The sequence below is a fragment of the Lingula anatina genome, chromosome 1, assembly GCF_051362555.1.
Source record: "Lingula anatina isolate TDL-2025a chromosome 1, LinAna3.0, whole genome shotgun sequence".
Taxonomy (NCBI): Eukaryota; Metazoa; Brachiopoda; class Lingulata; order Lingulida; family Lingulidae; genus Lingula; species Lingula anatina.
Window position 1 is genome coordinate 68,902,216 of NC_141767.1, and position 24,825 is coordinate 68,927,040.

The 24,825-nt window shown below is 36.3% G+C and overlaps 2 protein-coding genes across 2 annotated transcripts; one reads left to right on the top strand and one right to left on the bottom strand.

Annotated features, from left to right (window-relative positions):
* Window positions 1–162: 162 nt before the first annotated feature.
* LOC106153469 (uncharacterized) lies at window positions 163–7,368 on the bottom strand. Its single transcript, XM_013527445.2, has 3 exons — window positions 6,934–7,368; window positions 2,325–2,490; window positions 163–1,540 (listed from the first exon to the last, which is right to left on the bottom strand). Exons 1-3 carry the CDS (start codon window positions 7,090–7,092, stop codon window positions 1,476–1,478), a joined length of 390 nt encoding a protein of 129 aa, XP_013382899.2. The 5' UTR covers window positions 7,093–7,368; the 3' UTR covers window positions 163–1,475.
* A 3,298-nt stretch (window positions 7,369–10,666) lies between these two features.
* LOC106153638 (DNA polymerase kappa) lies at window positions 10,667–24,397 on the top strand. Its single transcript, XM_013527678.2, has 12 exons — window positions 10,667–10,982; window positions 17,385–17,510; window positions 17,883–18,001; window positions 18,314–18,466; window positions 18,833–19,541; window positions 19,754–19,878; window positions 20,411–20,577; window positions 20,899–20,931; window positions 21,219–21,315; window positions 21,588–21,759; window positions 22,243–23,002; window positions 23,594–24,397. Exons 1-12 carry the CDS (start codon window positions 10,814–10,816, stop codon window positions 23,691–23,693), a joined length of 2,730 nt encoding a protein of 909 aa, XP_013383132.2. The 5' UTR covers window positions 10,667–10,813; the 3' UTR covers window positions 23,694–24,397.
* Window positions 24,398–24,825: the final 428 nt, after the last annotated feature.

Sequence of the window (24,825 nt, forward strand, 5' to 3'; positions counted from 1 at the left end):
CACACCGGAGCACCGCAAAATATCCAAAACTGTATCGAAATGTTTAATGTCTTCGCAGCTGGGCTTGGAGTATCAAAGCATCATAGTCGCATTTCAATTTAAACCCCTAGTGTGTAACTAGAACTTACATGTTAAAACAGACCAAGAACTCATACACATCAGCAGGATGCACACAAATATTTATTTGTAACATGAAAAAAATAAGTAAAACACAAAAAATCTAAAATACCAAAGTCACATTTTTGGAGAAATATAGGTATGAACAACGCTAAAACTATTCGCCTGCCAATGTAACATCTGTAACTAAGAAAAGATTTTACGTGATCTGTTCGTTCTTTTCAAGCTCCCACCAAACAACTTTAGTTGGTCCTAGTCCTGCTTATGTACACTTTTTCTAAAATTTTGCACAAAAGATAGCAGGATTAAGAACCAATAAGTGTATATTGTTTCTGACATAATTTCTTTAAAAAAACGTTTGACTAATTAAATTCCTTTTATGGATAACTGTTTTTGTAATGGGAGCCAGAAAAGATACAAAATTTTTAATGGTCAAAACTGTTCAAAAGTAAGCATCGGAGGCAATAGGCCGACAATTTTTGAAATTAAGCTTTAAATGTTGAGGGTATTTCACCAGAAGTACAAGATCACTAAGATTTTTCTGCCTTGTCTGAAATGTTATTACATGTACCTATAAGTAACATGGACCCTATCGAAACTTGGACAGTAAAATTATTATGTCATAAGAATCACAGTATTCATATTTTCAAATATTAATTGAATTCCTAGTATAATTTCTGAAAATATTGATACTCAGTTTAATATTGCCAATAAAATGTGCGGGTCAAACAGGCCAGGCCTGTCCTCAGCCTGCTGAGAATTCAAGTACGTACGCTGGCTATGTCTATTCAGAATAGGGGACTAACTAGTCCGAGGGTCAAATATGGTGACCCACTACAAAGCTTGCCGTCTAATCCGCTAATAGGCACTGAACAGATTCCCCGTGGAGCAGATTAAGGTGGGTCGGCCATATTGGACCCTTACACTACTTAGTCCCCTATTATGAATGGCGCTTTTAATACTGAAAAGTTCAGTGATGCCTAAGCAATTTGATCACAAAATACTCGCCAAAAATATTAATGATGACCAAAATATGAACCAGTAAGGCAATACCCTTGCTACAAATTTCGCATGATACTCTGGAAAGAAGAGTAAACAAAATTGAGGTTTTATTCTCAGCAAAAAGTTACCGCAAGATATGAAACACCTTCGGATGCCCAGTGAAAGAAAGGAGCGATAAGTTATTTCTTCTGTATCCTGTTAGGCTACATGACAGCAAAGGCGGCCCAGGTTTCCAAGACCTAGTCAAACTAGCGTCAGTCATGACAACTTTTCAGTTTTTTCTTTTCTGTTTGATTGGCGAAGATAAAAAACAATGGCATTTTCATGGCATTTTAGCTGATAAAACTGGTCACTGTTTATCGTCGTCCGCGGTTCGTCCAAGGTGCTTGAGGGCACATCTTCCATATGCACATAGGAAAACCTGAAAAAGGTAAATAACTACACATATATTGAAAAAATACACTTTAAACTTATGATATAAGTCTTTTATAAATATTTCAGTCAAATAAAAAGATTAAATGTTATGTGGATGTATGTGACAAATTTTACCACTACCTAGGAGGTTTCTCATACATTTCCTTGCTACTACACGTACCAGCTTCTCCTTAAAGGGATAATAACTCTTCGTATGAGATCTATATTTCACAATAAAAACATTGTGAATAACTCACAGAAATATAATATATTCTGTTTTACCACAAAAACGGCAGTTATAGCTATTATTCTGATATCTGAGCTTGTCTTTAGACCACGTGACCTCCACTGATGGCTATACTCTGTTAAAATCTCTTAAGAGATTTTAACAAAAAACCAAACTTTTTAGAATAAAAAAACAGGGACTAACTTTGATTGTAAAAATGGATTCATTAATCATTGGTAAGTATGGGAAAATTGTTGTTTACTCCAGGAAAATTCATTTTTTGGCCGAAACGAAGAGTTATTATCCCTTTAACGTTTTAGGATGGATATATAGTAACTTCCCAGCACACACAGAACGTTTTTTAACATTACCATCACGTTACCGTAACGATTTTTGGTTATATTAACGTTATGATAACGTTCTGTGTTTGCAGCTGGGTTGTCACTGCATCTACACTACATATATCCCATATCATTAAAATTCAACCCCCTAAAATAGGTGTGAATGCTCTTTTATTATCACATGCCAAGAAACCGACAATATACAATAGCATTAACGAACTTACCTCCATCCTGCCGCTTCCTAGGTACGTCAGGGCCGTTTGGTACTTTAGATTTCATTTCTGGAATCTGTTTAATGGCTCCATCGTAGTCCAATTTGTTTTCCATATTTTTGAGACCAGATAATAAGTTGGCAGTGTCGCCTTGGGTGAACCGACCAAAAGCAGCATTCTGAAATAAATAGTGAAGTGTGGGTTAGGAAAGGCATGCTTTGGAATTAGACCATTTGGAGCGCCGTGGAAGAAAACTGGCTTTTCAGGGGATTAAAGATATCAAAATAAAGAGCCTATTAAAAAATTGGCAGCAAAATATTTGATAAGTTTCCAAATAAACATCTGAGAAAAGTATGCTTGGAAAGTAATCAAACATGATCAGCGATTACTGTTTTCGCTCATGTTACATTGCATGCCCACAGGACGGCCATGATCGATGATAATCTGCACTGAGATAGGCCTACCATTAGGGACCATTCCCAGACCCTATCATACCAACTTTGGATTTGTCTATCTCCTAGGGGATTCTCGCTAAATTGCAATTAACTTAAGCGGCTTCGATGTCTGTCACGCCTACTGAAGCTGATAGGGGGTAATTAACTATCGTTTAGCAGCTTTGGTAGGCGCGCCAGACACCTAATCCGCTTAAGCTGAAAGCAATTTAGCGAGAAACCCCGTGGAGATGGTACGATCCCGTTAGATCGATCTAGGTATGGAAACCCAGTTTTAGACACTGGTCCACAATACCTCAACAATCGAGCATAAGCACGTCATTTGGCGGGCTCTTATGAATTGGAGGGAAGGATAAATAGGTCTAGATTACAACCAGCAATATGAAAAAGGTGCAGTTTTTTTTATTTGCTGACCGAGTGATTTATTTGCTCATTCTTTGGCAACTCAACATCATTTGAGTTGTATTAGAAACAACTAGAAGTGGTTTATATGTGTTAATTTTACGCCGTTAATTGAGACTCCGTGGGAGGTGGGTCTAACAGGTTAGACCCAGGATGAAAGGATGAAACCTGAAAGAAAAGACAGGATTTATGCAACAACCAGGCGACATAACAAGCTTGGCTTCGTATTTCAACGAGCATTGCCCTTTTGCGGTTGCAGGAACGCTATGGCGTAACGCTGATTAATTTAGTGCTAAGCTGTTAAACCCATTTAATAATATATATATATATATATATATATATATATATATATATATATATATATATATATATATGGAAAAAACAGTAATATTAGAAAATAATAATATTTAAAAAAATTATACATATATGATGTTATACAATATACATTCTAAGTGAAATAGATTAAATCCTAAGTGTATTTCTAATTAATTGCGTTTTTTCATAATTATACTTATATAACTCCCTACTGCAGCTGCACCCTGCACAGAAGGTGGATTTAAAATGATGTCCAGCCGTCTTACCTTGTCTGTTAGACCCAGTTTACCACTGGTATGCATTCAAATAGTAGTTTTCTTTCAATTTCGTGATCAGCGCATTCGAGGAAAAAATGAATTTCATCTTCCACCTTGTCACAATGAGGGCATTTTCGGTCCGATAGTTGTGTTTTTGGGTTTTCATGTCGCCCTCTTTCAATTTCTAGATCGTGGTCACTTATTCGCATTTTTGCCAAAAGTTTTTTTGTGGGTACGTGAAATATTCATTTTTAAGTATGGTTCGGGCTCGTATTGATTTTTAATTTTTCTGTATGTCCTTGGCTTATTATTTTTGTGATTATGGATTTTATTGTCAGTTGTGGTGGAATTTGAGTGATTTATTCCCCAACATGAAGCCAAGTTTGACGTTGCCAAAAACCAGTTATTTTTCCTTTTTGTTTGTTCTCTGTTGTGCGCTTGCTTGACAATTCTTTGCTCTGGGAGGTTATTCAGCCTTTCACTGTATCTTAATACTAGTTTAAAAATGTCCAAGTATAATGGGAGACGCCCAAGTTCTGCACGACAGGCATTTTTGCTGGCTGATCTTCTCAAACCAAATGTCACATCTTTATGTGTATTTGTTCAAAGGGCATTTTGTTTGTTTTATTTAATGATATTCTTTTCTCTGTGAAGATTTCTTGAGCCCAGATTTACACAGAAAGTGCGCCTCCTTTGTCGGTCGTTAGTGTGACCATGAGACTGGCAAAGTCTGTTTAGAGGGTGAAGGAAGCAGAGTGGTCGCTCACATCGTACAAAGGTGGTATACGGGGTGTTCACACCAGTTCACACCACGTGGACGCCATGCAAAAATAGGTCGCGAAGGCTGGTCGCTGAAGGTAGCTCAACACAGGCAAAAAAAAAAAAAAAATGGCAAAAGCACCTCGGGGTTGCAGAAGGGTGCTCAGTGGTCGGTGTGTTAAAGATACAATTTTACTGTCAGTCTGGTCGGTGATAGAGTAATTTTTACTAGTGGCAAAGAATTTTTAAAGGCTTTACATATAGGCTGTCCATGCCACACCCAAAGAACGTCACTTATGACATTTTCAAGATCAACACAACATTTTACTATATTTCGCCTGTCTACCAAACATACATTTTGATATTCGACAGTAGGCCAGTTCACCAGGCAACTTTTGCGTGCATCTAATTGGAAGATTGTTTACTGTTGATGAACGAATTCAAAAGGACAGAAATGTTACGGGTGTAGATGGGAGAGTTCCTGTATGCAAATGTAGACTAAATTATATTAAAGATAAGGCCTACAAAATGTTTATTACCCAAACAAATGACAAGTCTTTTTGGAAAAAAATGCATTTTATCCATGAACAAAGCAAACAGAAATATCAGGACCTACTATAAAAATAAAGTTCAATTATGTTTATAATATGTATATAGTAAAGACGGTTTGAAGCCAAATAAATATTACATGTACAAGTACGAGTAGTGTTTTATTTGATCTTTCCATAAATTCATTTATTCAACTCTATGTGTATTCAATCAATTCATAGCTAAAATGTACACGAAAGTTGCTTTCATCACCGAATCTTTTTGGTAAAGGCACTTTTAAAAATCACTGTTGGCAAGTTCTTATACTTAAAATCTCCGTATCAGAGTAGAGTGATCAAAGTAGAGTGAAGCCACCACGCATTAAAGGTCAATTAAGGCTTGGACGAACACTTAATTGCGACCACTCAGCTTCGATCTTTACCTCAGCGAGCTAGGGTTAGGCTCTTTTGTTAGCATAAAGTAAGTCACGATAATTACCCGACGGGGCAGGGCATGGTACTATTGTTAACAGAAACTAAACAGCGCATGGGTGATAATGTTATTTTTATGGTTACCGCGCCAGGCCGTATGAACAACCCGCAGGGGCCCGCGGAGTAAGAAAGGGGACTTTCCGCCGGGACTGTATCCTCAACAAAATTAAAGAAATAAATAAATAAAATAAAAAATAAAAAAAAACACGAAAAGTCATCACTTCAAAGAGCAAACTACAACAAAAAAATCAATTTGCATAGCTGATAGAAAAATAATAAGTCAGTATTTTGACTTTCTCATTGGCGGTCAGTATAATATATCTGAATCGACCAGCAAAACGAGCGCAAAAGAATCAAAGGAACAAAACGTGTGAAATAATTCCTTCAATGAACTTTCATCGCATTATCGATAATTTTCTCTCGAATTACAACATTATATGATTCATTGTACAGTGTATTTAAATACATCTTCTACGTCAGTTTTCGATTTAAATTTGGGACAAAAGAAATTTATTTTCTTATTTGGCCAAAATGGGCCTTCGTGTTGTTTTTTAGGCAAAAGAATGTTATATGAAGCAATAAAAATCATCCTATGCCTTTGAACGGAGAAATATAGCAATCACACAAAAATCTTCTTTCTTGTTCATGTTGTGATAAACGGATAACGTTAAAATACGCAACTGACAGGGAGAATATTAAGACGCTTAGTAAGTGATCGGTTTTTATATATAGACGCTGCACGCGTCTGAATACCTTCTGATCACTGTGTCTGTCCGTGTAGGCGCCGTTGCTGTCGCAGTCTAAAGCATCAGTGCAAGTAACTGCCAAATCTTCTTCTTATTTTTTTCTGTAAATTAACTGAGTTGTATTGTTTGCTTTAAAAAGTGTTCCTTTCAAAAAGCCGCGTGGGGGGATTATCATTGTTGTATTTTTCTTTTTACAAAAGGTTATTTTTATCTTTTTTGCATATATTTTGCCAAAATTCGTCTCATCGTCTCATAAGTGTCAAACCATACTTTTGTTTAAATTTGCCAACCTTTTTAGGCAAAGCAAGATGTGTAATGGCGCTTATGGTTCCCAATTTTTCCATTTTTGCACAACATAAGTTTATAAACTTATTTTGTGTTTATCCTTAACTCCATTCCCATGGTTCAGTTTGATTTTAAAAAATTGGTAACACTACCGAATATACAGAGTACTGAGCAAAGTCTTTTTAGAATAATTTGAAAAAAAAAATCTACTTTTTTTTTCTTTTTTACAAAGTCTTTTTTTTTACTGAAATTACCCTAGCAAAAATCTTTAAATGAGTTTCACTGTGACATTCATACGGTTTATTTGTAGATTGCGAAGATCTGGAAAAAACGTGTTTCTGCCCTCAGACCTGCAGGCAAATGAAGGTTTTGGGCACGATTCTTACCTTCAAATCCTCGTATGCCAACACCCCTTCTCCTCTTTCCTCTGTAGGGTATGCAACTAAATTCGTTGTCCCCACCGCCAGGGCTAGGATCAGCACCATCATCCTTTTGGTCGGGCACGCAAAAGCATAAAACCTGCCCCCTGCTGAAATCTCTGCCATTGTCCACAGAACTTAATGATGTTCTTCAAGTATGCGGATTATTTATAGACGAGTTTCTATGCTTCAAGACTCTTGTTAACAACGAAGGAACAAAGGTGATAAATAACTCTTTCCGTCTACTTTGACTGAAATTGCACACCAAGGTTCGTTGTATTTTCGAGGCCTATAGCGCAAAGAGTGTCAGCTTACGGTAGATGGACATGGAATGGCTTATTAGCAAAATTACGAATAATTACTTAAATACACTGCCCCTTAGACATAGCCATTAAAAGTCATTGGGGAACCGGGATAAAAGTCAATCCTCACGGCCAGCGCCCGTCCTACAGATAAAGCGGCAAAGGTGTGATATGTTACTGACAATGGACTCACTACTAGGGGAACAGACAGAAGGTTCGGGTAACGATGTGCTTTAGTGCCCGTGGCTTAAACTTTGCGCCTTGATCGGTTAATTCCGAGCCAATTTTTGGTTATTTAGCCCATGCATATTGCTGGATTAGGAATGGATTATACGAATGTCTACTGTTCAAGAGTAACAGACGTGGTGCATGCGCATTGCCTTTTATTTTTGTTAAAATTATTCTTGTCCCATGGCAAATAAACGCCATCTTATTATGATTATATTTTTGGGAGGTGGAGGGTGGTGGTGGGTGGTGGGTGGGTGACCCTGTCGAAACGTTCACCAAAGTTATTATTTTTTTTTTCAACAAGGGAGGGGTGACAGCTGGAGTGAAAGGTTTAGCGTGTATCAACAGCTACAGTAATAATAATAGTAATAATAATAATTATGTTTTTTTTTTATTTTAAGTGTAAAAACCATTTTAAATGTTCGGTAGACTTTACAGAGTCATGATTTATGAAACGCAAACACAATATTTAAAAGAGTAAAATAAATAAAAGAAACATTCAGATAGTAAATAATAATATAAGATCGATTTCAATATCCAGTCAATTGGGAGGTGGGGAATCCATTACAGGATTTTTATGGGATTCTGCTGCTTGCTTTCAAGTGTGAACCATATTTAATCCGCGGACTAGTTGTGAATACTCTCTGAGCCTCCTATTCCTTGCCACTGTTGAAAAGCACGGCACTAGTAGCTTAGGGCTCATTCCCAATCAAACTATCGTTCTACGTAGATCAATGTGACTTGGGGGGTGAGGTGGGAGGAGGCTCTCGCTGAATGCAATCAGATTAACAGATTAACACGCCTCCTCCTGGTGTTGAGTAGAATACATACAAGGTGGTGAAATATATACTTTGCAACTTATCAGAAACTCTAAACTGACAAGCAGTTAAAGTGTTGAATAATAATTGACAATAGGAAAACAGGGGAGGTAAGAAGGGGACAGCAATTACCACAGGCTGGCGGCTACCTTAGTTCACTTCCCTGATTCCTGGAAAAAATTCTGAAATATTACTGCCATATAAATGATTGGTTCAGTCGAACAAAGGCTTAATTTACCCCTATTTGATAGTTTGAACTTCCATATACTAATTCCTTTTGAAAATAAGACCCCATTTCCATAGATTTAGATCGATCTATCCCTGTGGGGAGTCTCACTAGATTACTGTCAGCTTAGCCGGCTAAAAGCGTCTGTCCCGCCTACTAAAAGCTGTAAAGGTAAACTATGGTGCGCGCACGGCTGACTGCAATTTAGCGTGAACCCCCAGGAAGTTAGGTCGATCTAAATCTTAATCTCTGGATTGATCTAAATCTCTGGGAATGCACCCTAAAAGGCGTAAAATGATGATGATTTAATTCAACCTACTAACATTTTACATTTTAATGAGAGTCGGGTGTAAGGCGTGGAGATTTTCTCTTTGAGAATTGAAATCTCCCACAATGCAGTTCCCAGTGAAGTTGGTTCGATGCCAAGTAATATAGATATTATCTTCTCACCTGGTTTGAGTAATGTAGTTCCCAACATGACAGCAAAATCTGTTACCCAAAATCAGTGCACTTTATTAACCTGTATAACAAATAAAACAAACATAATCATCATCCAGGCGTGAAAGCCCCGTTGCTTACCAGTACGACATTTCCCCTGTGTTTCATCTTTTAAAAAATTATAAATAGCCTAAATAAAAATAAATACCTAATGGGACACTTCTTCTTTTATCTGCTGGAAATGTAGCTGACATTAATTTTTATAATGTTATTAAAATAATTTTGCCTTTTAAAGCTTTGCCCTCGCTTATTCGAATTCATAAAAATGATGGCGAATTATATTGCAGGCGATCCGCCTAGGGAAATCTTGCGTTGCCTTCGTCCCTGTGGTGGTTGGACCTTACTCCAAACCCACTGGGCCCGGTTTTATAAAGGACGTTTAGGACTATCCAGTAAATAAGCGTAACCAGTGGATAAATTATCTAAACACTGGTTAACTAAACGGCGGGTAAAACTGTGTTTTATAAACAGCATTTAAACAGCCGGTTAGTTAATGTACATTTAAAGTCATAATAACTCTTCGTTTTAGCCAAAAATTGGATTTTCCTGGAGTAAACGGCAATTTTCCCGTACTTACCAATGGTCAACGACCCCATTCCTGCATTCAAAGTTAGTCCAGGGTTTTTTCCCCTTAAACGTTTTGTTTTTTGTTAAAATATCTTAAGAGATTTTAACTGACGGAGCCCTCTCTGACATTGCCGTTTTAGTGGTAAAATGCAATAGAATATATTTCCATGCATTGTGTACAATGTATTTCTTGCGGAATTTTGAATCCCAAAGGAAGAGTTGTTATTGCTTTACCCCAATTCCCCTAAACGCTGCCAACACGCCATCATACGGTAGCTCAACGTTAGCAGCACGTTCAGTAAGTTCTGGGGTTGTTCGGAACTCGTCAAATACGTCTAAAATTGTCAATGTGCGCTAGAGGTAAGTTCGATATAAGTTACACGTAGGTTCAAAGCGCGTTAATCATAGGTTGAACAACGCTTGGGTACGCTTGATATTATCTTGACGTATTCTACGACTTGTGAGTAACTGACACGTGTGTGTGAACGGGCGTCAACGATCGCATAACTTTTTGCCCGCGTATGCGGGACGTATGAATCATACGTTGACATAGGCCTACGTCTAAAAGTTTTGTGCATGCACAAAATTTTTGGACTACCTGGACGTACTACGACGTATGCCGGCGCGCTTCAGCGTGCTCTTAACTTAAACAAAACTAACCCATAACTTATTCGACGTACGCCAGCCTATTGGCCAAATTTTTCATACGTTGGCGTTCGCTGGCTGAATCGTCAAGGTGTGACAGGGCCATAAGTGGGTTAAAATTACTAACCCGATTTTAATCGTTCTTTTCCCATTTTTCAAATGTAGTTGACTATTATATAAATTCATTTTTATCTCAGTCTGCATTATACATCACAATGCCATTATAAATGTATTTAGATTTGTCTTGGACCCATCAACCCATTATCATACAGTACAGTGGGTGGGCTATACGTCCAATTTAGCCCAAAGACTGCAAGGAAACACAAATAGGTGCCAGTGGGTGCCATTGTGTCATTGCGATAGATGCGAAATAACTCTTGACCGATCATTAACCTATTTTTCAATAGGTGGCAGCACTAAAACCCGCTAATGATAGATACAGTTTAAGTTATCACGTACATGAGTAGTTTATCGCAGAGGAACCAGTACTGGCGTGTTTGTGGGGTGAACATCTTGTCACCGAGTTGAAGCTGGGGGCTGTAACAGTTGTAACATTCAGCAGCATGAACTGTGAGGATGATTTTGAAGACGATGACGAACAGGAGGACTGGCGTTCTTGTGATTGGGCTCAACCGGGGAATCAGGCCCCAAGTCGTCAAAATTCCAAAAGGGACTCCGAGATGGAGAAAATACAGCGTCAAAAACAAGACGGAAGCTCATTCAGTGATCTTAGTAGGTGTTCCCAAATCTTATATATCTATTTCAGTCTTCGTTTCTGATAAATGTGCTGCCCCGGTGTAACGAACGGAGAGTTCTACCCTTACAATGTCCGGCGGCCGCGGATGCTACGTTTTAAAACTGACAGTGCAAGACTCTAACTTTTGAATCCTAGGGTCTCCTGACTTCTTGTTCTAAAATGGAGGAACCGCTTGGAAATTCCGAATCCTTAGTGGTCTGCGTTGCTCCTCCATTTTTTTACAGCTATGTGTGGGCTATTGTGAATCGGATCCACATTCTCAGTTTCTTGTACATCTACATTGACAAAGTCATCAAGGGGATCTTCATTGAGTTTGTTGCAAAATTTCTTTTCCTTGGTCGCTGATTATAACCGATGAAAATCCTAATCTTCCGATAAAGGACATATGCTGCAAATACTTCAATTTAACTTTCTTGCAGCTAGTAATTGTTTTTAAATAAAATGTTGTTACAAGCATGCCGAACAAACAAATGTTCATTAAGGTTTAACATTTTTTAAATGTTTTAAATAAAGAAGCTTTGTGTATTTTGGTAAACTCATATCATCATCAGCTGTGCAACATACACAGCAACTGAAGAAGCACTTTAGTTCTTCAGTGCTATGGCAGATGCATGCTTAGTTAAATAACAGTTAACTGTGCATATATATCTGTTCCCCCTGTGTGATTCCGCATAGTTATTTACTTCTTTAGTATTTACTTGACACTCGTGGCATGTAGCTATGTAATGTCATATGCCACTGGTCATGCTTGGTCAGTAGTAATGTCTTTTTGTGACTCCAAGGTGTCCACTTGAATGTATCAGTACCCTTTTTATGTACAGACACAGATGTGTCTGTACATATAGCCATCATCTGCGTCTGTCGTCGCCGTCGTCGCCGTCGTCGCCGTCCTTGCCGTCGTGCACTTTTACCGATAACACGATAAGTGGAAAACTGTTTTTTATTTCAGCTTGAAACTTACAGAATTGATGAATATTCATAATACACAGGTCAAGTTCGAAAATCAGCATGATTGGGTGACTTGTAGGGAAGTTATGCCATTTTTTCACTTTTTTCAGCATATATGCAGCACCGATAACACGATAAGTGGAAAACCATTTTACTTTTTGGCCTGAAACTTACAAAACTGATGAATATTCATAATCCGCAGGTCAAGTTCGAAAATCAGCATGATCGGGCCATTTTTAGGGGAGTTATGCTATTTTTTCACTTTTTTCAACATATATGCAGCACTGATAACACAATATAAGAAAAACAGATAGGCCAATTGTCATTATACTTACAGGAGTGGTCAATCTTACTAAAATGCAGGTTGAGTTCCAAAATCAGCATAATCAGGCCATTATTTTAGAAGTTATGCTGTTTTTTCGCATTTCCTCAGATTCAATTGTTAGGCATGTTAACAGTGTCATTATTGAACTAATAAGATATGTAAAAGTGTTTGTTTGACATTTCCTGCATCTTTATGACATTGTTAGTTGATTATGTAAAAATGATGGTAAACTTGATATCGTGTATTGTGTAATAAAGTGTCAAAAATGGAAATAAACTCATATCATTGCAGTTTTTCAGATTCATTCATCTACTATCTTCAGAATCTCAGAATGGAGGAAATTGGACATTTAACACTGTTCTATTGATATTTTTCCCATCTCATCAATTTTCTTAGTTGGTCATATACAAATGGTAGTAAACTGTTTATTTTGTTTTATGTTAAAAAGGGTTTTAAAAATGGAAGAAAACCCATTGCAGAACAGTGCTGTCATGTTTCAGCATATATGCAGCACCGATAACACGATAAGTGGAAAACCATTTTACCTTTTGCCTTGAAACTTACAGAACTGCTGAATATTCATAATAGGCAGGTCTAGTTCGAAAATCAGCATGATGGGGTCATTTTTAGGGAAGTTATGCTGTTTTTCACTTTTTTCAGCATATATGCAACACTGATAACATTAGTGAAAAATCATTTTACCTTTTGGCTTGAAACTTGCAGAACTAATGAATATTCATATTACGCAGGTCAAGTTCGAAAAGCAGCATGATCAGGTCATTTTCAGGGTAGTTATGCTGTTTTTTCACTTTTTTCAGCATATATGCAGCACCGATAACACGATAAGTGGAAAACCATTTTACCTTTTAGTTTCAAACTTACTAAGTACAGAACTGATGAATATTCATAATACGCAGGTCAAGTTTGAAAATCAGCATGATCGGGTCATTTTTAGGGAAGTTATGCTGTTTTTCACTTTTTTCAGCATATATGCAACACTGATAACATGATAAGTGGAAAACCATTTTACCTTTTGGCTTGAAACTTGCAGAACAAATGTGTATTTATAATACGCAGGTCAAGTTTGAAAATCAGCATGTTCGGGTCATTTTTAGGGAAGTAATGCTGTTTTTTCACTTTTTTCAGCATGTATGCAACACCTATAACACATTTGTGCTATATGATGGTACTGTAGGAATGGGTGATCACTAATTAAATTAAGGTCTATAAAGTCACTTGCCTACTCATTAATTTTCAATTGGCCATTAAATGAGATTACATAAAACACTCCTTGAGATTTCCCTGTAAAGTCCCATAGGTTTAGCTCTCTTAACTGTGTCACAAAATTAGGATTTGGTGATAATTGTGCAGATAAATGGTGTTTAACATTGCAAATAAATTTACAACAAAAAAAAAAGTGATATGCCAACATGCTATAGATGAATAACAGTGCTTTATTTTTCTCAAACTTGGTGGGGTTATTAATATCAAGTTAATACAGCTAGATTGAAAGTTTGAATAGCAGCTTTATTGGAAATTTTACGTTTTATTTAAATTTTTTTTAAAATAATTTTTCAAACACTAGCATCCTCTAGATGTGATTTTTAACTCCCATCCACCAGAGGTGCCGTGCATTTTCTGTATTTTTGTATATAATTGTTATTTCTTCAGATTTAATTCTTGGGCATGTCAACAGTCTCATTATGTAACTAATAAGATATGTAAAAGTGTTGTTTTGACATTTTCTGCTTCTTAACAATATTGTTAGTTGATTATATAAAAATGACGGTAAACCTGTTATTGTGCTTTGTGTAATAAAGTTTCATAAATGGAAAGGAACTCATTATTGCAGTTTGTCAGATTTAATCATTCACTATGTTCAGCATCTGCAAATGGAGCAAATTGGACATTGAAAATTGTTCTATTGATATTTTTCTTATGTCAACAATTTTCCTAGTTGAACATTTAAAAATGACAGTTTATTGATTATTTTGTTTTAAAAAAGGTGTTGAAAATGGAAAGAAAATCATTTCAGTACAGTTATCTCTTGTTTACATTTTGGCATTTTGAAAGTGTGACTCTGAACTTCCGTGGCCTTGAAGACCTTCCCAAATCACATTTTCTGAATATTCATGATACTTTTATTTTTTTATAAAAAAATTGATGGTCAATATGCTGTTAAGTATTATGTTTTATTGCATGAAAGTTGAAGAAAACCCTATTTTGGACACTGCTGCCAGGATAGCGATTAAGGGAAAACCATGTTACTTATGATAATCAACCTTACTGAGAAGACTGAAGTGCAGCTTGTGTTGGAAAACCATTGTAATTGTTTTCTGTTTTGAAAGCAATGCAGTAGAGTGCTATTTGGTGCAATAAATGTATATGGATAGTAGGCAATTATTTCAGGGTTATAAAGTAATTTGCTTAATTAATTTTCAAGTTATTTCAGGGTTATAAAATAATTTGCTTAATTAATTTTCAAGTGGCCATTAAATGAGATTACATAAACACACATTGAGATTTCATTGTAAAGTCCCATAGGTTTATCTCTCTTAACTGTGTCACATAATTAGGAGTCGATGATTATTATGCAGGTAAATGTTATTTAATATTGAAAATAAGTTTACAAAAAAAATTTTGTGTAACGCTTACATTAATGCTAAAGATGAATAACAGTGCCTTATTATTCTCAAACTCAATAGGGTTATTCATATCATGTTAGTAATTGTACAGCTAGATTAAAAGTTTGAATAGCAGCTTTATTGGTATTTTTTGTTATGTTTTATTTTACATTTTCTTTTAATTTTTTTTTTCAAACACTAGCATCTTCAAGATGACACTTTCAACTGTCATCCACCAGAAGCGCTGTGTATTTTGTTTTTCCACATTAGCAGTTGTGCTGGTTTTTATGTCTTTAAACATTGTGTAATATTATTTTATGCACTGTCATCATTTTTCACATATAGGGATTTTCATTATGTGAATTTGAACTCTCACATATGGTCCTGAAACTGTAATCTTGTTGACCATGTTATTCTGTTGTATATATTTTTGAAATTTTTATCTTTTACCTACTGGCATTTTCAGTGTGGGACTTATAACTCCAAAGGGTATGTAACAGTTCACTTTTATTGATACTACCTGTTGTGCAATATTTGCAACTTGACTTTACAGTTAAAGGGATAATAACTGTTCTTTTTTGGCAAATAATTTTTTTTCTAAAAAGTTTTTTTTGTTAAAATCTCTTAAGAAATTATTACAAAGTATAGCCACCTATGGAGGTCACATGGTCTGATGACAAGTTCAGATATCAGAATAATAGCTATGACTGCCCTTTTTGTGGTAAAACAAAATATATTATATTTCTGTGACTTGTTTACACTGTTTAAACTGAAGTTGGATGATTCATATCATGGTTATGCAGCTAGACTGAATGGCAGCTTTAGTGGAATATTTTTTGTAATTTTTTCTTTAATTTTAAATTTTTCAAACTGGCATTTTCAAGATGTGACTTATCACTCCCATCCACCAGGAGCCCTGTACTGTAACTTTGTAACACTTTCTGTATTTTTTTAACTTACAAGTATGATTATATATATATATATATATATATATATATATATATATATATATATATATATATATATATATTTTTTTTTTTTTTTTAAATTGAGTTTAAGCAATGAGTTTAAGAAATTTTCACTTTATCCCATTCTGGCATTTCCAAAGTTTAACTCTTATCAGCCTCAAGCCTTAGGGACTATTTCCAGACCCTATCACGCTAACTGTGGATCGATGTATCTCCAAGGGAATTCTCGCTAAATTGCAATCAATGTAAGTGGCTTAGCTGTCTGTCACGCCTACTGAAACTGGCATGCCAGAATCCTAAGCCGCTTAAACTGAAAGCAATTTAGTGAGAAACCCCTTGGAGTTGGATTGATCCTGTTAGATTGATCTAGGTATGGGAACTCAGTCTAATGCTTGTTACACATTTTACTTTCATCCTAATTCAATGTTATGCACAATTAGAATTTGATGTTGGCTATGCAGTTACAGTAAGCATAATACATTAATGCATCAAAATTGACAGTATCCTATTTCCTGCGCTTTTTTTTCTGTTTTTTGTCTGTACATTTGACAGCTTTGCTGCCTTGTTTATAGAAAAAAGATCATCTCACTCATTGCTAAAGGAAATATGCATTTTCAAGTGAAGGGTATTTAGAGTTGAGTACAATTTTCACTCAGACATCATAAAAAAAAACTGAAAGATTAATGTACATTTTCATTGTGCAGCTGTTTCATTATTGTGGTCTTTTCCTCCTCATTTTCAGCACCCTTCCTCCACTCTCCCAACACAGTAATTGTGTTGCTCTCTTCTGCACTTGTTATCTTGTGTTCCTCATGTCCAATGGACCATGCAAGGCTTCATTTCACTTGCAGTGCCGAGTCCCTTTTATTTTAACAAATTAAGTATACATTTTTTGTGCCAATGTCAGCTACAAGTGGTACAGTCAAGTAAGTAGAATGGCAAGGATAGAAACGCAAATTGAGGATGTGAGCATGCAGGTCTGCCTTTTTCTGGTATCTCTTTGTGAAGTCTCTCTCACATGTGCATGTGCTAAGTACAGACACCTACATGTATGTTGTGCTTTTCCCTAGCTGGCTCATTTCCACTACAGCTTGTGAAACATTCTGAACTTTTATAATTTCCAGGAAATATTCTTAGAGGAATAAAATTTACACTATTTTTCTGCATTTGACCCATTGAGGCTCTTCTCTAGTGAAATGATGGGAATTTTTCCACAATTTTCACTTACAGATGCTGAGTATGGGACTGCCTCACAGCTGCACGATTTACACCAACATAGTGAATTGTAACACACTGAAGTAGTAGCTGGACAAAAATATCTGAAAAAATTTAGTACTAAAAAAACATTAAGAACATTAATCTATTAATATTATCTATTAACAGATTTCATTTGTGTAGTCATGGGTGAATAAATCCAAAATTACCCAGGTTATAACTCGCTTTGTGGAAATTAAGTAAGAATAATTACATTATGTTAAATATATCAACTATTATTCTGATGACATGATCCAGGTGCAACCGAAGCTAATGAAGATGGTAAAGACCTCGTATCCCGTATGGCTCTCAACGACAACAAGGCTGGCATGGAGGGCCTGGACAAGGAGAAGATCAACAAAATCATATATGAGGCATCAAAGGGTAGGTTGTACCACCTTAGCATTGTGATGTGATAGTAAATACTATCAGTAGGCAGTAGGTCATCCTTAATGACCTGACCCCTTAAGTGCCCTGGCCCCAGTTTAAAAAAAAAACAAAAAAACTGAAATTTCCAAGGTTATGTGGTCACATGCACACATCTTATCCTATCAGGAACACTGTTACAGCACTCTCATGGAAATCCTAGTCAACCAAGCCAGGGAACCAGACCCAACTTTAGACTTGGAACATATGTCAATTTGACAGATGTAGTTAATATGAGCTAAGTAATCATTGGACTTTGTGGAAGTAGAATTAAAATGTGTTACAAGTAGCTCTGAGTTTTAAAATTGTCCTTATGCATTTTTTACACAGGCTCAAGATTTTATGAAAATGAACTGAAGAAAGAAGAACAAGTAAACATCAGGATAGCTGAGCAGAAAAGGAAGTTTTTGAAGTTGACCAAGAAGAACATACAGCAAGGCACAATAGAGGTATGGAGTAGTCCTGCAGTGAAAGCTATGTATGTGTAGTGACTGAACATTTTATTACTCTGAAATCATAATTTGACAAGTGATGAAGTGTTTCCACAGTATTCAAGATTACTCTTTTGACAATGTACATTGTATCACAATACTCAATATGTAATTGTAAGGGATCTGGTGTATCATGGAAAGGATCTGATATATATCATTGTACCACTGTAGTAGTTTAGAGAGCCTGTAAATGTATTTTTCTATGATCAGTGAAATAATCAATGAAATATTATTATTACTATTATTATTATTATCATATCATCATGTCAGGTAGACAAGTTACTTCACCAGTTGGAAGAATCCCGAGATCTTGGACATACAATAGTTCATGTGGACATGGATGCTTTCTATGCTGCTGTAGAAATGCGGGATGCGCCAAGTCTGAGAAATAAACCCATGGCCGTGGGAGGAATGGACATGTTGGTGAGACATCTTTCCTGTAACATTTTTGAGTTTTTTTTTTTTTTTTTTTTTTTTTTACCATTTTTATTTATAACCAGATTAGGCTTTCTGTGATGGAAGATTTCAGCACAAGTAAGTATTCAGTGTGTATTGAATTGTGTGCAGGTATGTTTTTATTTTGACGGTTACTAAAGAATTGAAATATTTTGATTTAGATTTAATGTTTTTTTTTTTAATTTGTTGAATGCCTTGATTTTGTTTGTTGATATTAAAACATATTTTTGTTTGCATGTAAACCACAACTCAAAAATCCTGAAATTACAATATATTGTCCAAGACCAAGCCCTTTCAAGAAAAAACATTGACCCAATTGATTTTTTTTTTCAGTCAACCTCCAACTATTTGGCCAGAAGATTTGGTGTTCGAGCAGCAATGCCTGGTTTCATTGCAAAGAAACTGTGTCCAGATCTTGTAATCGTGCCAACAAACTTTGACAAGTATCGAGCTGTGAGTAAAGAGGTGCGAGACATTATGTCAGAGTATGATTCCAACTTTTGTCCAATGAGTTTAGATGAGGCGTACCTGGACTTCACAGACCACTTGGAAAAAAGACGAAACTTGTCCGAAGCTGAAAGAACACATACATTAACCACTGACAGGTGCACTTGTTTGGAACATTCTGGTGTTGAGAGTCATGAAAATGGTAAACCCTCAAGAAGCAAGAGGGAAGTTTCCACTGAAGAAAATGCTAATGGTGAACATTTGGTAATTGGCAACAGTGAAGTTACGCAGAGTAAGCTAGAAAAAGATAATTTTGACAGTGGTGATGATAATGGTGACCATGGTAATGATAATGGTAACAGTGGTCATGATAACGGTGACCGTGGTGATGGTAACTGTGTCCATGGTGATGATAATGATGACAGTGGTGCTCATATTTCAACTATTGGTGCTGCAACAGCAGAACATGGATGCCCCCAGTGTGGGAAAGGAGTGGTAATCAAAGAAATCAGGACATTTGGACTTAGTGCCGAGGAAGCAGTGCATGAAATGAGGTTCAGAATACAACAGAAAACAAATCTCACTGCAAGTGCAGGTATGGCCAACATAGATAATTTATTGATTGTTAATTTCTACATCTTACATTTTTGTAAATTTTAGATTAAGATGCCAAGGCATACTATCATTTGTATTTTAAAATGACAAATTGTAAATGGCAAATGAATATTCTCAAAATTTTCATTGCAATGATACACTTAAGCCATTAAATGATCAGTAATAACTAAAACCCTGCTCTCCATCCCTAAGGCATAGCCCCCAACACAATGCTGGCCAAAGTGTGCTCTGACAAGAACAAGCCCAATGGGCAGTATATGATACCAGCCACCAGAGAGGCAGTCATGGATTTTGTGAAAGATATGCCCATTAGAAAGGTAAGTGAAGGGAACACGTATATTGTCCATCTTGTACTATTCTATGGGAAAAGAGGTTATATGTTGTTTTACTACTTGTGATGTTCTTAGCATAAGGAAGGTGTGTTGGTTACTTTATTTTGGCATGTAGGCAGTGTATATTTAGGCTCAATATTTCCCTCTGAAAACATTTCCTTTTTTTTTTTTTTGGAATTAAAATTGAAATGAAGAGACTGTTTACATGATTTTGTGCCAAAATACTAAAATTTTCCTGTCATCCTCATATAATTTATATTGCTCATAAACTGTCACTTTATTCAGTTTCAAACTCTTTTAAATTCCCATTATCCATTTAATTGTAAGCAAAGTGAACAGATATCCTCCATTTTATTTTATGCAAAAATGAACTTTGGAAGCAGAGGAATGATTCAATAGGTGTGCAACAAGCCTTTGAGAAAAGCAAAAGCTACCTTAAAACTAAGAGAGGTTTTTGACCCCCAAATCCCCTAAGTCCTGCTCTGTAAGTAAAGCATAATACTGGTACTCTTGTCAGGTGTGTGGGATTGGCAAAGTATCTGAGAAGATGCTGAGTGCTCTTGGTGTGACCACCTGTGCTGATGTGTATGAGAAGAGGGGGATATTGTATCACCTGTATTCCCAGATGTCATTCAAGTACTTCATGCAGATTTGCCTTGGTATTGGCTCTACAAGAATTGGCAGGTAATGTTTATAGACATCAGGGGTTTCCCCAGGATTTGGGGGTACAGGGAGTGTAAAAGAATAACTTGAGGGGGAGGGGGGTGCTAGGTCACCCACAGACTGTCCTGATGAACCAACCCATCATCCCCCATAACACAGCTGTGTTGGTAAATCTTAGCTGTATTTTGAGGCCAGTGGCTGACCAAATGATGGCTTGATAGCTCTCTGGGGAACTCTTGATAGATACACAAGTACAGTGTAACTGGAGTGCCCTAGATGTACATGTAATTTGCAACCTGGCATATAATTTCTAACTACAGTTATGGTTGATCTTCATTTCAGAGATTCTGAGAGAAAAAGCATGAGTGTTGAAAGGTAAGTACCTCCCCATTTGTGTGCAGTAGGTTGTTTATTGTATTGAAAAGAATAACAGTCAGTTGCTGCACACTGTGATGATAGCTTTAAGATATGATTTCATATATAGAGAAAACTTTTCATTTTGAGTTTTTTTAATGCCTATGTTTTAAATGATGGTTTTTCTTTCCACATTGGCAGGACATTGATAGCTTTAACTTAAGATTTCATATATAGAGAAAACTTAACATTTTGAGTGTTTTTAATGGCTATGGTTTAAATGATGGTATTTCTTTCCACATTGGCAGGACATTTCAAGAAATGAGCAAAACGACTGACCTCTATCAGAAGTGCAGTGAACTGTGTGAAGAACTTGCCAGTGATCTTATGCAGGAGAACTTGAGTGTTTGTACATTTATTTCACTTTACTTGAATATTTAAAATTGGCATTGCAATAGCACTGGATAGCAATGTGTTTTATATGTGGTCTGTTAATGTATGTCGTAGATGATGTAAAAAGTTCTCTCGACAAAATGACCTGTTTTAACAATGTACATATATGCATAAAAGCTTTTAATTTTTTAATTGTATTAGAAACCATATCTCATTATGTTGTTTTATTGAATGATTTAATGATAACCGAATAAATAACACCATCTTTTATCTTGAATTGATAGGGGAAAACTGTGACTCTCAAGCTGAAAACTGTCAAGTTTGAAGTCAAAACCCGCGCCCAGTCCTTAGTTGAGTATACCTGTGACAGTGACTGCATTTATAAAGCTGCACAAGATTTACTAAGAGCAGAAATTCTGGCGTGTTCTCCAAATCCTTTAAGGTTGAGGCTCATGGGTAAGTGATGCACAATAATATATACTGTTGTACCTCTAAATATTTATAGATTTTGGTTTATTGCTAACAGTGTCATCTCAAATGAGCCCCCTTTAAAATATCCAGGTTGGATTTTATGAAGTGAGGTCATCTGTGCTATTGAGTTGTTACCAATGTACTGGTTCAATGGTACAAATTGATCTTTTATTGTACATTTGTACAGCTTATTTTGTGAATTAACAAAGCACTTTATTGAAGTAAGGGGGCATGAGTCCACCGAAGAATTGTGCAAAAATTCAGTGTTAGTTAATGAACTAACACCTCTCCTTTGTACCTTGCCCATATAAAAATTTTGTTAGAATGATGATAAATTTGAAAAAAAAAATTGTCCAAATTAAATTAAATCTTCAACAATTGATGAAAAATTTCAAATGTTGGCTTGAACCAAGCTTAGATGTGCCTATATGATATTTTAAAATTTGGTGTTTTTTTCATTATTTTCAGGGGTCAGAATGTCTAACTTCCAGTCTCAAAACGCAAAGAAAGATCAAAAGCAGACAACACTTGTGAGTTTTCTCAACAAGACTAAAGTGGCAACAGAGGCCAGTGTGAGCAGTGAAGGCTGCCTGGTGAAGGACAAACCCCTGGAAAACCTTTCTGGTTTTAATTTAAGCTCATTCATGAAAGGTGACACTTCATGTGACATGGATTCTGAGGTTGCTGTCAATTCCTCAAAACCCCTTTCAGAAGAAAAAGCTACTGGGCATGAAGAACTGGAAAACTCTGCTAGTTTTGTTGGAACTTTGTATCCCCCAGCTACTGCCAGCAGTAATAGAAATAGTATTAAACAGAGTGCAGCAGATATGGTTAAATATCAGTGTCCTGTGTGTAATATCATTCAACAGTGCAGAAACCTGGAGGAGTTTAACTGCCATGTGGACCTTTGTCTAAACTCACAAAGCGATAATTCTATAGAAACAGATATAATTGAACCTCGCAGGCAGCGCCGGAGAGTTCATGCAAAGAATACAATAACAGTATCAGAGTTTGAGACACAAGGGTCAGATGATGTTCACACTAATGATGCCAGTACATCTGAAGAGAGTCGCTGCCCGTCCACTGCACCACCATCCCTAGTGTGTCCTGTGTGTGGCATCCAGCAGTGGGATCCAGACCTGGACAGATTTAACAGACATGTGGATGCCTGTCTCAGCAAAACAACCATCAAGGAAATCCTTCAGGAACAGGGGGGAGGTCATAAAAGGTGTGTTTGTATGCTTGATATAAATGATGAAAAATTGTCAGAATGAATTTGGGATATTTTAGGCCAATAATTTGTTACCTATTCCTTATAATAAAGTGCTAAAGGAAATAAATACCAGGTAAAATGTCGGGCATTTATGTGACCAACTATGATCACTCACAACCACAAGTTGCACATTGGTCAGTGTGTTCATTACAACCACCAGCATAATTGCTGGCAATATTCTTGGGTTAAGTCCCAGCCCGTCTCATATGGCTCGGTGTCATGTCAGCAGATACATGTCACTGTTAACCCTCATCCTATACTAAAAGGACCTGTGTTCTCATCTCTTGGAGTTGGTCACATATAATATCAACTTAAACCTACTTTTGTTGATGCATTTGCCTAGGTGTGAAGATCCTCACAATGCATCCTTGTCAAAATTTTATATTCCCAAAAGTAGAAGAGATACATTAGTTACTATCAAACTTGAATTGGAAATCATATATCTGGAATCTTAATGTGACCTTGAATTTAACCTTGTTCTACTTTTGAGCCTAATCTCGCTAAAGTGGTTTAAAAGTTCAAGAATGGTGTTTTTTCATCTTCCAGAGAAAACTGGACTGGGTTACAGCCATCAGCCAAACGTAGAAGAAGTGACAAAGCATTGAATGGACAAAATGGCCAGACGCTGGACAAATTCTTCATGTGAAAAGTTATGTAGTTGTAGAAATGTGGATATAAACAGATGTTTATTTCAGTGGTAATTAGGGACAGATGCAGGTGATGTGGTTGTACTGCATGTTAACAACATACTATCTGTCAGCCTTGTTTCTGCTCAGGAAGCATGTATAACCATAGTAACAGAGTTTTTTTTATAAGTAAGACCGCTTTCTTTTTGAATATTGGTAATGTCCAATTTTTTGGTTTTATCACCAGATGAGTAGAAATCAGTGGTGCAGGTGTTTTCCCCTCTTGCCTTCTCTTGAGGGATAATTCCTTATATAAGTGCATAGTTAAATGTTTATGTGCTATTGTTAATTGTATGCTGCTGTCATTGTTGTTTAAAAAGTATTTTAAAAAATTAATTCTTAACTATAGGATTTAAGTCACTCACCTATTCATACACTACCACCACAATTCCTAGAGTTTATGGCCAGACCAATTCTCCTTTGGTTACATTATACTTGTCTGCAGTCATTTCATGGGATATGCCAAGTGGTATAGGTACATGCATGAAAAATAAACTGTAAGGGGCAAGTCTGATATGGTGCTTGTAACAAGGGTGATGTGCTAAAGCTTGAGAGAAAATTTTTGAAAGATTCTGTCTGTAATTCAGACACTTCTCTTTATTACACAATACATATTGTACTCTGCAGTCTTATCTTTCTATATTGTAAATGTACATTACTAGTCTCTTTGTCTATTGTTATTCTATATTGAACTTTAAGTTAAATTTAGACAGCTTGGTAGAGGTAAATTGTTTCATAGTCATGGATGTTTCTTAATTTATTTATTATATCTCAGTGCCAATGTCCAATAATGTCAGAGCCAATGCCCCATCTTCTCAATGCCAACGTCCCATCATCTGAACCATCTGTGCTTGTGTGCTACACCTCTCAGAGGCTTCTTCCTGTTGAAAGCTGTGTCAAGAAAACCCCTAAGTACTATCAGACTAGATAAGCTGGTGTAATTTATAAACTTGGTCTGGCTGAGGGTTAAATGTACTCCATTGATCTAACCACAGAAGATTATTTCATGTAGTTTTCCCCTGTCTCCTGAAGACCATCGATCTGAGTGCTGCTCCCACTTTCTCTACAACCTTTGTCTTATTTGAATAATAA

Coding starts and splice junctions, on each gene's coding strand:
- LOC106153469 (XM_013527445.2), bottom strand. CDS start 7,092: ATGGCAGAGATTTCAGCAGGGGGCAGGTTTTATGCTTTTGCGTGCCCG. Junction 2,491..6,933: donor TGGCATACGAGGATTTGAAG/GTAAGAATCGTG, acceptor TATTTATTTCAG/AATGCTGCTTTTGGTCGGTT. Junction 1,541..2,324: donor TAGGAAGCGGCAGGATGGAG/GTAAGTTCGTTA, acceptor TACCTTTTTCAG/GTTTTCCTATGTGCATATGG.
- LOC106153638 (XM_013527678.2), top strand. CDS start 10,814: ATGAACTGTGAGGATGATTTTGAAGACGATGACGAACAGGAGGACTGG. Junction 20,578..20,898: donor GGCTCTACAAGAATTGGCAG/GTAATGTTTATA, acceptor TCTTCATTTCAG/AGATTCTGAGAGAAAAAGCA. Junction 21,316..21,587: donor TTATGCAGGAGAACTTGAGT/GTTTGTACATTT, acceptor TTGAATTGATAG/GGGAAAACTGTGACTCTCAA.